At 43.1% G+C, this 14,408-nt stretch overlaps 1 protein-coding gene across 2 annotated transcripts in view; it reads right to left on the bottom strand.

Annotated features, from left to right (window-relative positions):
- ACE (angiotensin I converting enzyme) overlaps nucleotides 1–14,408 on the bottom strand; it is a 72,293-nt gene that overhangs the window by 41,642 nt on the left and 16,243 nt on the right. For both annotated transcript variants that reach the window (XM_061588235.1, XM_061588236.1), the window contains exon 2: nucleotides 3,885–4,052. In XM_061588235.1, the coding sequence (XP_061444219.1) occupies nucleotides 3,885–4,052 (168 nt within the window). The remainder of the gene's footprint in view (nucleotides 1–3,884; nucleotides 4,053–14,408) is intronic.

Genomic DNA, 14,408 nt, shown 5'->3' with positions numbered 1-14,408 from the left:
CAACCCTCTCAATCACTTTCCCAAAGAAGGGGGTATTTGCGACCGGTCAGTAGTTGTTGCAAACCAATGGATCCAGGGTAAGCTTTTTCAGGAGCAGTTGGATCACTACCTCTTTTCAGGGTGGCTGGAACCACTCCCTCCAGCAATGATACATTGACCACCCTGGATCCATTCAGTCAACCCCCCTCGGCAACTTTAATAAGCCAAGAAGGGCAAGAGTCGAGAGGACACGTTGCTGGCCATATCATTGCAAGCACCTTGTCCACGTCATCAGGCTGCATCAATTGAAACTGTTCCCATGAAGTTGCAGCAGACATTGCACTGGACACCTCACTGGGGACTACAGTAGATGTGGATGAGGAATCAAGATTGCTACAGAGGTGAGCAACTTTACCCGCAAAGTGCCTTGCAAAGAATTCACGGTGGGCTTCCGAAGGGTCTAAAACTCCATTTCCTGGAGTTGATGTCAACAGACCCCTGACAATATGGAAAAGATGGCTAGTTGAGGATGTGATGGTGGCAGAGAAGTGGGCCTGCTTTGCAGCCCTCACCGCCACACAGTAGGCACGGTTATGTTGTTTTACTCATGGCTGATCAGCCTCACAGCAGGTCTTTCACCACTTGCACTCTAGCCATTATCCAGCCTGTTTCATTGCCCTTAGCTCACTGGTGTACCAAGGTGCAAACCAGGCTCCACAATGATGGAGAGGGCACTCAGAGGCAACCGTGTCAAGAACCCAATGCACCTCGCTGTTCCACAGTGTGACAAAGGCTTCAACAGGGTCACCTGCTCTATCTACTGGGAACTCCCCCAGGGCATTCAGGAATCCTGTGGATTCCATTACTCTCTAGGGGTGGACCATCTTAATCTGTCCACAATCCCTGCAGGGAAGGATTGGAGCCATAAGTATAAACTTCACCAGGAATGGTCTGACCATGACAATGGGGTGACATCCACTCTCCTATCTCCAGACCACCCCTTCCTCCATCTGAAGCAAAAACCAAGTCAAGGGTGTGCCCTGGCCTATGCATTGGGCTGGTGACAACCTGAGACAGCCCCATGGTCTTCATGGAGGCCATGAAGTCCCAAACTGAAACACTAGGGGCAGCTTTAGCATGGACATTTAAATTACCCAGGACTATCGTTCTGGGCTCCTCCAATACCACAGCTGAGACAGCCTCCGCCATCTCAGTCAGAGAAGCTGCCGGGCAGCAAAGTGGATGGTATGCCAGCAGCAACCCTAGTTTACTGTCTCCTTGGCCCAACACCAGGTACAGGCCCTCACTGCAAGCTCCAAGACAGAGTGGTGTCCAGGTGGGCAAAGCTGGGTCAGATCAATTCCTTCCAGCTTGCCCACCCAGATCTCGGTAAAGCACACCAAATTGGCACCTTCATCCATGATCAAATCATGAATGAGTGTGGTCTTATTATGTAGCAATCTGGTGTTAAACAACAGCACACACATGCTGATGGGCACAGCAGATGAGCAATGAGGAACCCGTCCATGAGAGAAGTGGAAGCGAGGAACAAGGTGTAGATAGCCTTCCCCCATCTTCTATAGTAGTTCACCACCTCCCCATGACTATATCTCCCTCCAATGATCACTGAAATTGGGGTGGCATCACCCATGTTCCTCCTTACTAAGACTCCTCCTAAACACCTGATATGGACCCAACAAGAGCCCACCAACAAAACCTGTCTGAACCAATTATCCCAGTAGGCCTCAGAGAGAATGGGGAACAGAACCACTCAATATCTCGCACACAGGGCACATCTACTCCCACCTTCTCACACCCACGGAGGGCCAGCCTTCTGCAGCTGGACAGCCACCTGTCGGGTATGCTTTAAGTTGGATTCCTGCATTGATCAGGGGGTTGGACTTGATGGCCTTATAGGCTCCTTCCAACTCTGTGATTCTATAAAACGATCAATAAATTACACACTTTAAAACTCAGTATCGGTACACAGTCCCTCTCTCCATTAAAAGTACTCCATATAAGCAAATGATCCAAACTGGAAGAGAAATGGTTTCATCTGACATCACCACTGTGGAATATGGAAGCTGGAACCAAAGGAAGGAGGCAATCTCTTCATATGTGCATGTGTCAGGCAGGTCCAAAGAGTTGAAGGTCAAAGATAAAGTAGTGGGGTCTTATGAATACCACCTCTGGGTCTTCAGATACCTCCAGATGGTTCAGCCTCTGACTCTTCCTCCTCCAGCATTTATTTTATTTTGTTTTAACTGAATTTGTATATTGCTTAATTGTAATAAAAACCTCTAGCAGATAGATTACAAGCAAATCCGAATATAACCGGATACCAGGGAGAGGGCGAGGAAGACCTTATTAATATGTATGCAGATGATATGATATTAATGTTGGGCGCACCTCAGGACTCTATGATAGCACTTAAAAGGGAATTGGATATTTTTGCACAAATATCAGGATTAAAGGTAAATTCTGAAAAATCTATTATGTTCTATAGATGTCATCCCAAGATTCATCTAAAAGTCTGTAACTTTTTAAAACTACATATGTGCAGAACATCATTTAGATACTTGGGGATGCAGATTCCCAGGAAACTCTCTAAGTTGTTTTATCTGAATTATTATTCATTAGTTAGGAACTTGAAAAGAAATATTAGTAAATTGAGTAAATTAAACATAAATTCTAGGGAGAATTGCGGCTCTTCAAATGAAAATTATACCTAGATTTTTATACTTATTTGAAACTCTTCCAGTCAACACCCCCCCCCCCAAAATCAGGATATCTTTTGGAAATGGCAAAAAATCTCAAATTCATTTGTGTTTCAAAAAAAAATAATCCTAGAATAGCAATTAAAATGTATTATAGGAAACCAGATGGAGGAGGTTGGGGATTGCCACATCTGCAAACGTATTATGAGGCATTCCAGCTTCAGCAATTGGCTTTTATGATAATCAAACATGGCCACTGGATTAGGCTGATGGGAGCTATAGTTCAAAAAAGTAACTTTTCCAAGCTCTGATACTGTATACGGTTATTACAAATTAAGGTGAATTATGTTGTAATGTTTGTAAATGGAAAAGTGGTATATGTAAGAGTTGTTTTTCTTTTAATAAAACCCTATTAAAAAAAACTCTAAGCTGCTAGCATAAAATATACATTAACATAATTGATAAAGGTTGGGGTGAAAAACAAGTTAACTCTGAAAAAATTCAAAATACAAATAAAGCCAGCAATGCAAAAATATACATTACAAAACAAACATGTCAGCCTTACATATCTGGGTAGGCTTGCCTAAACAAACAAGGCTTTAGGAGGTGTTGGAAACAGAACAGCAAAGATGCTGACAGGGATGGGTGAGTCTGTCCATTTTGGTTTCTCTCACTTTCTCATTCTTTCAGTCTTAAGTTCAGTTCTTCACTTTGTTTTGTAATAAAAAAAAAGTTTCACTTTTATATAGAATGTGGCCTATTATCCACATTATTTCCCCTATCATAGTGAATTTTGTATGTTATTTTCACTAGTATATGTAATTTTATGCACACTTTACCCTATATGTATTTTTGTACAGCTTACTTGGTTGGAGAACTGGATCGCAAAATTCAGTTAAGTTCAAATTTTGAAGGATGACTGAGTTTCCATTCACACATTGTTTTAGAAAGTGCAAATTAGGTGGGTTCACCTATAAACGTGAACAGTATCAAACTTCTCCCCCATCCCTAGCCTCATGTCAATGGGCATGGAGTTCCAGAGTGTAGGTGCTGCCATGCTAAAAGATCAGCTGGAATCAATTGTTCTGTTTTCATTCCCCCCAGATCATGTCAGTTTCAGCCCTTGCATTCTTTCCTCTAGCCTTGCCTCCCAAGCTCAAACTCTCCATTTGAAGCTGTGCTACTTACCTTGTGCCGCTTTTCCATGGGTAAATTGGAGGGCCCCAGGGTCTGGATGGAACTGATGGTTTTCTTTAGCTGAGAATCACTGAAATTCTGCCAGATGTGGCCAAAGTTATCCTTTGCTGTCTTCCCCCAAACCTCAGTGAATTCTTGCTCCATCAAAGAGGCTGCTACCTGCAATCAGGTGATGGTGGAATACAAAGACATGTGGTATGTAAATTCAAGATTACTGGGTCCTTTCAATGGCCTATCTTTGCTAGTCCCAGAGAGATTGACAGACACCAAAGTCCTGACACCAGTGCTGTGCCGAACTCTACCCTCCAATTTCTCAAAAGTCTTCCTTCCATACCCCTCAGTGTTGTTTGTCCAATTCTCAAAGCATTTTAGAATTTCTTTAAACTTCTGTAGATGCAGGGTTTTTTTTTTAGCTTACTTTATCATTATGAGGTGACCAAGGGTGGCATATATGGTTTTCTTATGTAGCCTCACTGGCTGCCCACACTTCCTGATCTGAAGGCCCACGGGAAGGAGTTACCTCATGAAGTCTTCCCTCAGGCTTCAGTTGAAGTGTGGACACCTGGGAAGGCTACAGAGTGCAGACACTGGCAAGATGATTGGAAGAAAGAAGGAAAGGGCACTCCCAAACACCTCACTGCCACTTGAAAAGGATGGTAAACACAACAAAAACTCTGTACCCTACTTATGAGAGTTCTAGTGAAATGTTACAGGATCTGCCCTTTGATATTTTTCAAATGCAATTTCTTTTCTCATTAAATACCTTTTTAAAGCACAGCACCACCTGGCACCACTACATTCTTCAAGTGTAGTGTAGTTCAGTCCTTTAAAACCAGGAGTGGAGATTGGGATAGCTCTGTGGCATTTTTTTCTCAGGCTAGAAAAAGCACTATGGAACTAATTCGATTATTTTACCTTTAAACTACTTATGGCCCACTTTTTTTCAAGCTGGAGAAAGTATGCTGGTGGAGGAGCAGGGGGAGTTCCCTCTTCCGCATGGTTATTACGGTTTTGATTTTAAACCAATCGTGCTGGATTATACAGCCTAGAGAGTGGCTGTATACCATAGCTACACTTCCCAGGGTTCTTTGGGAGAAGCCATGACTGTCTAAAGTGAAATAAAGGGCTGGTGTGGATGTGTCCAGGGACAGCTTTGGTTTAAATTTGGATGGGAGACTACATGTGCCTGCTGTAGAATAAAAAGGTGGGGGAAACCTGAAAAAGAATAATACTGTTCACAATGTTTTCCTTTTGGAAAGGAAAGGGGCTTTCCCTCTGCCCAGTGCCCACCAACCCAAACTCCTCCCCTCCCCCTCCCTCCCCTGCCCCTCCTCCAAGTCAGTTTCATCTATCCAAAGCACGATTGCACAGGAGTAAATCCCACTGAACTCAAAAAGCATGCAAATGATCAAACTTGCCCCCCGCTCCTCCTCCTTCCTATCCCCTCCCTTTTGCCCCTCCCTCCCCATCCCCATTCCTTTCCAATTCCCTACCCCTCCTTCCACTCCCTTCCTACTTCCCTCTCCTGTCCCCTCCCCCTCATCCCCCCCATGGTCAGTTTTACCTATTCTAACCAGAATTGCATGGGAGTAAATCCCGCTAAACTCAATAAGGATGTAAATGATCAAACCTGCACTCCTTCTCCCCTCCCCCTCCCACATGCTCCTATTTCCTTCCTCCCCTCTGCCCTCCCTCCTCATCTCCTCCCCACCCCCTGTGGTCAGTTTCTCCCATCTTAAGCATAATTGCAGGGGAGTAGATCCCATTGAACTCAATAAGCATGCAAATGATCAATCCATTCTCAGCAAACTTGCACAGGATCCCATTTCTTACGTCCCAGATTAAAAAGCAGAGAATTTCACTAATAATTCACTAATAGGCAAAAAAAATCCTTGTGGTTTAAGAACATACCTATAGCAAACAGATATTTCTATCAAACTTTAAAAAGCAGGGGAATTGGGCAGCTATAGTGAATGAACCAGGGGAGTAGGACACCTGATCTCCTCTCTGAGATATTGTACTGCCCTACAAATTTGTCAAAATGCAAACATACTTTGGGTTGGTCCAATCAAATTCCTCTGTAGCTTGGAAGAATTTAGGAACATGTGCCTCTGAGAATATGGTGAGTGGTGGCAACACCTGCAATCAGCCCAAATAACAGAAACAAGACATGTGCTGTACTGATCTTGTTTTAGCAGGGTGGAAGCAACAATATTAAGACAGTTGATATAGTTCAGATAGTCACTTTAAATATGTTTGATTTACTTCACCATTTTAGTGAAGCTTCCTATAGTACATCATTTTCTTCTGCTTCTGTTGCTGTAAATATGTGAAGTACAGCAACGCTTTGCAAAATTTACACTAAAAAAATCTCCCAAAAAATTGTGGAATAGGTTGCACAAGATAACACAGTGGGAGGTGAAATACTGTATATTCTAGCAAATGTCTAAATGTGCTGTATATTTTTAATTGACAATGCCCACCTTTCCTTAAGTGGAGTAGTTTAAGCATAGCAAGCTAAGTTTATTTTTTCCAACAGCTTTTCATTGCTTAAGTAGCAACATATTGTAATCAGTCTGATTTTACATCAAACTGCAGTTTCAGATTCAACTGTTAATGCACCCAAAATAGAGACAGAACATAACCTCCAATTCGAAACACAAAAGGCAGTCTTCATCATCATATGACACTGACCAATAAAAAGCCTTTGAAATTAATAAAAATAAATTTGACACAGATTTCTAGGATAAATAAATAAATGAGAGAAATCTAATTTGCTATGTTAGATTCTCTGTAGAAACAGTAGTAACACAGGAAAGAAGCAAAGTAAGAAGAACACCAACAAACATACAAAAATCTAATTCTCCATCTTTGGAGATGGCAGCTGTTGCCATCACTCATCATATACTCATAGGCACCTTCCCCAAATTCTTCCAAGCTATACAGGAAATGGATGGGACTGTGAAAGACCAACCCAAAATGTATTTGCATTTTTACAAATTTGTAGGGCAGTACAATACCTCAGAGAGGAGATCGGGTCTCCTTCTCCCCAGATGCATTCACTATAGCTGCCCAATTGCCCTTCTTTTAAAAGTTGGATAGAAATATCTGTTAGCTATTGGTGTGTTCTTAAACCACAAGGGTGGTGGTTGTTGTTGTTTTGCCTATTAGTGAATTCAATATATTTCTTAGGCCTGGATCTTCTGTAATACCGATGAGCCTTGAACCTTTTTAAAAATCAATATTATGTTTTCAAATTTTGCAAGAAAGTCTTTCTATCGAACAATAAGTACTAATTTACAATGTAATAACAAACAGCTCTCTCACATCTAAAGGAGACTGCCCACTTCTGTCATCTTTACTGAAATTTTGAAATATAATAGCATAATGGTTAATCAATTAAAAAAAATAAACTGGGGTAAATCAGTTATCACAGAAATTCACCCTTATTTTCTACAATAAGCCTTTTTTAAAAAGCTGAAAAGAGAGCAGCACAATCATAATCTGCCAGTTACCTTTCTCATCACACGCTACTAAGTTGGTCAGTTGGAAGGAAAACCAGACGTGCCCCCACTTCCCCAGGAACAGCCTACACAGCCCAGAATAATCAAAACCTACAGATGGAGGAAGCCCTTATAATAACAAAACAGCAGAAGCAGTAGATCAGATTGAAAACAAGTTGCAAATGAGTTGTAAAAATGCAATCCTACAACACATTAAAGAAAAGTAACTGTATGGTTCTCAGTCCAGAGACTGAAGCATACTCCAGTGTAGACTAGGGACGGAAGGACCTTTTCATTTCGCTTCTCTCTGCTACCCCTTTTCCCCTCCATCTTAAATTTGATTCTCCTCATTTCTGCAGCCATTTGAGAATTTCTTTTCAAAAAAATCCTCATGAAAATTCTTCAGCGTTTTAGTGACAATTTCTCCTACCAAACACACTCGTTTGCAGTTTTGACTAATGTGCACATTTCTGCAAGCAATTTCTCCTAACGTAATGCATTTTTGTTTATTATTTTCACCAATATATATCCAGGAGAGCCAGTATAGTGGTTAAGGTGTTGGACTACGACCTGGGAGACCAGGGTTTGAATCCCCGCACAGCCATGATGCTCACTGGGTGACCTTGGGCCAGTCACTGCCACTCAGCCTCAGAGGAAAGCAATGGTAAACCACCTCTGAATACTGCTTGCCATGAAAATCCTATTCATAGGGTCGCCATAAGTCAGGATTGACTTGAAGGCAGTCCATTTTTTTCCATCCATTTTTATGCATGCTTTCCCCCAACATTTGCATTTCTGCAAGCATTGCTTGGTTGGAGAACTGCATTGGAAAATTCGGATAAATGCAAATTTCAAAGGACGGCTGTTTTTGGATTCTCATGTTGTTTCAGAAAGTGCAGATTTGACAAATTTGGCTTTAACTGCAAACTGAATTGAATTTTTTGCCCAGGAACACATGCTGTTCCTTTGATTCCATTTGAAGGAGTAGATCTGCATGAGCAAAGGAAGGCATGTGGATACGTCCCTCTCACTGAAATGAACAAAGGAGAACTCTCTTTCTAGTATAAGGAAGATCTGAGAGTGCTTTGAAGCACCAATGCTGGAAGTGATCACTGGATCAGAGTGAGAATCCAAAGGGCTGCTACACGGTGGCTTTTTTAGTTGATTCCACACTAGCCACTTAGTCTGGAATTGCCATTTGTTGCTCTTTCACTTTTTATGAGAATTCCGGCAACATGACTGTCAACCTGTCACACTTCAACTGCTGTTGCTGTCGTCCTTCCATCTTTTTCAGATCTGATGTTGGTGGTGAGTCCCCACTCTCCAATGCAATTGCAGTGCCAGCTTATTTAGTGTGGACTGTCAGAATGTTTTTGATGCTTTGTCAAAGACATTTTCTCCTTCCAGCTATTGCCTCTAATCGCTTCCTGTGATTGAAGCTCCTACCCAGGGAGAGGAGAAATTACTAATTAAGGGACAATTTATCATTAATGCCATGCAATATTTAACAGGAAGCAATCAGAGACAGAAGCAGCAAGAAAGAAACTTGTAATCGAAGTTGTAGCAGGCTGCTGAATGGAATTTACTTCTCTGAGTAAACAGTATAGAAGGATCTTGGCCATGGGGGTGGGCATTGCTGGAAAATACAGTGGTATATTAAGTGTTGTACAGAGTCACTCCTTTTGATTCCACTTCCAGCTGAAAGCAGAAAAATAATGCCTCAGCCATGCTAAAGAGCCCTAGTGTGGAAGTAACCCCTGTGAGATCAGCATGCCCCTGGGACATGGTAAATAAGTAAAGGAAATGTAAAAAGAAGGTCATGGCCAAACCATAAGAGCACCCAACTTCAGACAAAAACTGCACCAAAAAGCCAAGCCAAGCCTAGGAAAGCTATCTGACTAAATGGGAATGCCAGGCGCAACAGTGGGAGCTAACTCATTTGCCAGGAAATGTGCCTCTTTGCAGCTTGGGAGGTAATTTCCAAATAAATCCCATGTCACTTGTAGGAAAACAAACTCCCAATATAGCATGTAATTGAGAGTTACAAAACAGCAAACAGAAAGGCTGGGCAGAAATGTCGGCAAACTGTGCCAAAAATAAAAAGGCAGGGAGGAAGACAGGGAGTCTAAATTCTGCATCATGGGAATTCTGTTTACAAAACCTGCTTGCATTTGTAAGAAACCCTAACTCTGCAGAAATCCATCAACGACAATATGTTTTAAAGTTTTTGCTGTAGATGGTCCTCCCCTACACCCCACACTAATTGCTGAACCCTTGAACACATTTTCATGCTGATCATGACGACTGATCGATCAATTTTGTACCTGCCCTTCACCATATAGTCCCGGGGTGAGTTACAACAAAATACAATATTGAAATCAGTTAAAACAATTTCACAGCTGGCGCACACTTGTTACAGCCACATTTCCAGTTTGCTCCATAACCAAAAATTCCTGCTGTCACACTGACTTGCACAGCCAGACCACCACGCCTGAAAAAAGCTTGATTTGCTGCCAAAGCCAACCCGACAGCAGAACTTGGAAAAGTTACTTTTTTTGAACTACAACTCCCATCAGCCCCAACCAGCATGGCCACTGGATTGGGCTGATGGGAGTTGTAGTTCAAAAAAGTAACTTTTCCAAGCTCTGCCCGACAGTCTTTAGAACCTCATGAGGAAGGCCTGCAGGAAGGTCAGCTTGGGAGATGCCACTGTCTGTCACTGTGATGTATGGCCCCATAAGTTACAGAAGGGAGGCAGAAGGAGCACACTGGAACTGTTGCACATGGTGCTCAGTTAGGTTTCTTAGTCTGGAAGACTTTGTTCTTTTTGCCCCTTTGGGCTTGCTGCTGCCTGAGTTGCAGGCCTGTTTTGAAAGGACTACCTAATAGTGCAATCTTCAACGTGCCTGCTTGGAAGTAAGTTCCATTGAGTTAAAAGAGGTTTACTTCCTGGTAAGTGTGGGTAGAATTTAATTCTAAGAGTTATTTAAATAAAAAGAGTTATTTAAATAAAACATAACCTGAATAGCTTGGCTCGGGTAAACTAAATAGCTGGAAATAAAAAGGACATAATTATTTTTGTGCCTGTGTAAATCCATCCTGTCAAAAAACTTTTCGTTTCCCCCCCTTTTTTTCTTTCGCCTTCTGTCTTCTTGGGCCATCACCTTAAGGATAATTACAAACTGCCTCTCTAAAGGTCACGCTTAGAAGATACGGACAAGAATTTATGACCTTTGGGGTAGTGACTTGCAAGGAAACTTATATCATGGGTTCAGGTATCTAAAGAAGATGATTGATCATGCAAGAAAATATCTGGGAGTTGCAAGCTAGGGTTGCCAGGTCCATGGCCTGAGACTGATCCTGTATCTTTAGGAGAAGAGAAAGTCAGCCAAGTGCAGGTGTTCTTACAACGCTGTAATGGGAAAAACCACAAGGTGGAATCCTCCCTTCCCCCTGCACAACTTTTAAAGATACAGAAGACCTCTTGGAAGCTGGGCCTGGCAATCAAGAGGTCTTCTGTATCTTTAAAAGTTGTGCAGGGGGAAGGGAGAATTCCACCTTGTGGTTTTTCCCATTACAGAGTTGCAAGAACACCTGCACTTGGCTGACCTTCTCTTCTCCTAAAGATACAGGATCAGTCTCAGGCCATGGACCTGGCAACCCTATTGCAAGCTGATGTTCTTGTTGTTGTGAAAACTCTGCAGGAGATGTCTGCAATCAACAAAGTGTTTGTACTTACTGACAGTATTCATATGCACGTGTGGGTTTTGTTTTTGTTTTGTAATTGCCCCCTGAGTGTGCTTCAGTATTGAGGCCAAACTACACATTATCTTAGCTATGTAGCTGTGTATTTAAGAAAAAATGGTTTGGGGGAGGGGATGACACAAATGGTTCAAGCTAATATGTGCTGGGACCTTCATGTAGGGGGGTTATACCCTTTTGCTCATGCTGTGGCCCTAATCAACATCAAACTCCTGTGCTGGCAATTTGTATCAGGGAAATATCTCCTGTTTCCTTTTGGGTTGCCAGGTTCCTGGCCTGAGACTGATCCTGTATCTTTAGGAGAAGAGAAAGTCAGCCAAGTGCAGGTGTTCTGGCAACACTGTAATGAGAAAAACCACAAGGTGGAATTCTCCCTTCCCCCTGCACAACTTTTAAAGATACAGAAGACCTCTTGGTTGCCAGGCCCAGCCTCCAAGAGGTCTTCTGTATCTTTAAAAGTTGTGGAGGGGGGAGGGAGAACTCCACCTTGTGGTTTTTCCTATTACAATGTTGCAAGAACACCTGCACTTGGCTGACTTTCTCTTCTCCTAAAGATACAGGATCAGACTCAGGCCCTGAACCTGGCAACCCTAGTTCCTTTAATGGGAAAGTTCCCCCCTATGCAAATTGCATGCACAAGAGCCCAATCTGGATCAGGACCTTAGCAAAGGGCAATGTCGTGTCCAGGACTAGACTCAGGAACCAGACCAGTTGGTGAACGCAATTCAGTTTTTATTAACGTAATATCCAGACAAAAACTGCGCCTTCTCATGAAGTAACACTATCACACATATCCTGCGGCATAGAAGAGAGTTGACAGAACAAGGTCTCCCTATTCCCCCTGTCCCTTAAAAAGGGGGCTTTCTGGCACGAATTATCTCACTCCGCCTCAAAGTGCTCTCATCTACACCCCTCCTCTCTCTCCCCCTTGTCCTTTTTTGCTGTCTCCGTGTTCGTGGTGAAGGGGGAAGAACTGCCCCCTCCCCTTCTGAGGATTCTGACTCAGGTATGGGGGAAAGCGGGGGGGCCATGCTTGAACCGTCAGGCTGGCTTTTTCCTGCCTCAGGAGGGAGTTGAATTCCCCCTTGCCCTCCTCCCTTGTCCAACTGCTCTAGTCTTGAAAGAGATGGAGGCGTGGGAAGCTCATCGGAAGAATTTGTGTCTGTGAGAGTTTCAAGGTCTTTACTGCTAGACAGTTCTATCTCTGGGATTCCCCCCCCCCTTCCTCAAGTGCTTCTTCACACAGTTCTGGCCAAATAATCTCTTCCCCCTCCTCCTCCTCTGAAACAACAGGGCCCCAATCCTGCATCCTGACAGGCAAAGGGTTAAAGCTCCCTAGCTCCTCTGCTAGGGTCTCAAACAGGATCAGGGAGGGCATGTTGGCATTTTTTAAAGAAAATGACTTTGCACATAAAGGCACAAATAGGTCACCAATATAACATGTTGTTTGGTCTGTGCCGTACTAACATTGAGCTTTTGGTCCCTTCTCCCAAGTAGACCAGGACAGATGTCAAGAAACAAAACTGAACCTGTTCAAACTGTAGAAGGGGCAAGTGCCATCATGTGTTTTTTGTTTGGTGGTGTGTATGTGTGACTCTGCTCTGCCGGACACCAAGGTGAGTGAAACACCTCAAATGTGACTGACTTTATTATTTATAATGTGTTATTTTGGCTGCCACCAGCTGATGGACTAGAAATATAGACTTCACAGTGGCAATGTCTACTGCAAGCCAATATAACAGCAGTAGAGGGAATGAAACACATCAAGTGCCTGATTATAGTGCACTCCATTAAAGTTTGATTTATAGCTCATTAGTCTTTATTTATAGATGTCCTGCCAATCTCTGACAAGGCCACGTTGTCTTATTTTAATCCCCAATCAGAGCACTGAATGCTGGTCTGGCATGATGCCATCAGTTATATCTGTAGTTAGTATAAAATTGGCTATGGTTCCCCAAAACAGTTTAAATCCCCAACTGATGTAAGCCATCTTCAGTGCCTGAGCCAAACCCCAGAGGAAAATAAATAAAACATACACTGGATCATAGCTGCAAACTGTAACCACTGAAAGTAAGGAGAGAAATTCATAAAGACCCAAATATGTGATTTGAAATCCATTAGACTAGCAGGGCTGGGATGGCCCTGGGGCAACACTGCATCTGGCCAGTTCATCCACCACACAGATTTGCCTGTTCACAATCTAAACCACAATGTGCCATAAAGTTCACATCCACACTACACATTGAAAGCATATCACTTTCACTTGTTGATTCACCCCCCAAAATCCTGGGAACTGTAGTTGTTAAGGGTGCTGGAAAGTGTACCTCTATGGGGGGTCTCCTCACGACACCCTTAAACTACAATTCCGGGAATCCTTTAGTGGAATGTGGTGAGGATGCGACCAAAGGGAGAACAGGAGCGCACAGAAAGTGGATTGCAAAGCAACTAGCTTCAGATGACTCAATAAAATGAGCCAAGCCAGCCTGCAATAGAAGTCAAAATAGAAGTCCCTCAGGGTCACCAGCAGGTCTGTTGGATGAGGGAATCCATCACAACCCAAATATGGTAGTTAAACTGGAAAATCCTCCACTCAGCCTCCAAGGAATTTTTTAGAAGGGTAAATAATATCCATGTCACCAATATTCTGTCTCTGATTGTGGTGGTTTCTGGTGGTCCACAAGAAAGTGTGGGGAGCACAAGCTGTTTGGGGTCAGTTTTTGTTTGGGGTTCTTTTGGCTTTTTAATCTACAGCTGTTCAGCCTGTTAAAATGCACCCCTCTAAAGACCAGCGAGCAAGAGGATACAAATGTGGGGAGCAGCTATTTTGTGGAAGACAAATCCTTTTATAGGCCACAACTATTCCTGCAAGTGTTCTGCAGAAGCTGCTCCATAATTGTACCCTTTTACGGCTCAGTTCACATATGTATTGTGTGTTTGTGTAGGCAGGTGCACAGAAGGTGCTCCTCATGGCAAGCCTTTCAAGTGAAGCAGCTGCACAGATTATTCCAGCAGTTCTCACAATGACTTTGTGACAAAGAATCACAAGGACGCTGCCTTCAATGCACAGTTTCATGTGTCTAAACACACTGCAGTGTGTGAACCGAGTCTGTTAGAGACCTTCTTTGATTTTCAAGCAGGGCACATTCCTTTGCCTCACTGGATCTGAGTAGGCTGAGTCACATTCCCTTAAGGCCAGGGCCGGTTCTAAAGGGTGGCCAGGTTGGGCACTGGCCCGAGGGCCCCGGAACTA

This window comes from Rhineura floridana, chromosome 11 (assembly GCF_030035675.1).
Source record: "Rhineura floridana isolate rRhiFlo1 chromosome 11, rRhiFlo1.hap2, whole genome shotgun sequence".
In the NCBI taxonomy this organism is placed as follows: domain Eukaryota; kingdom Metazoa; phylum Chordata; class Lepidosauria; order Squamata; family Rhineuridae; genus Rhineura; species Rhineura floridana.
This window is presented reverse-complemented; position numbering and strand designations above follow the sequence as displayed.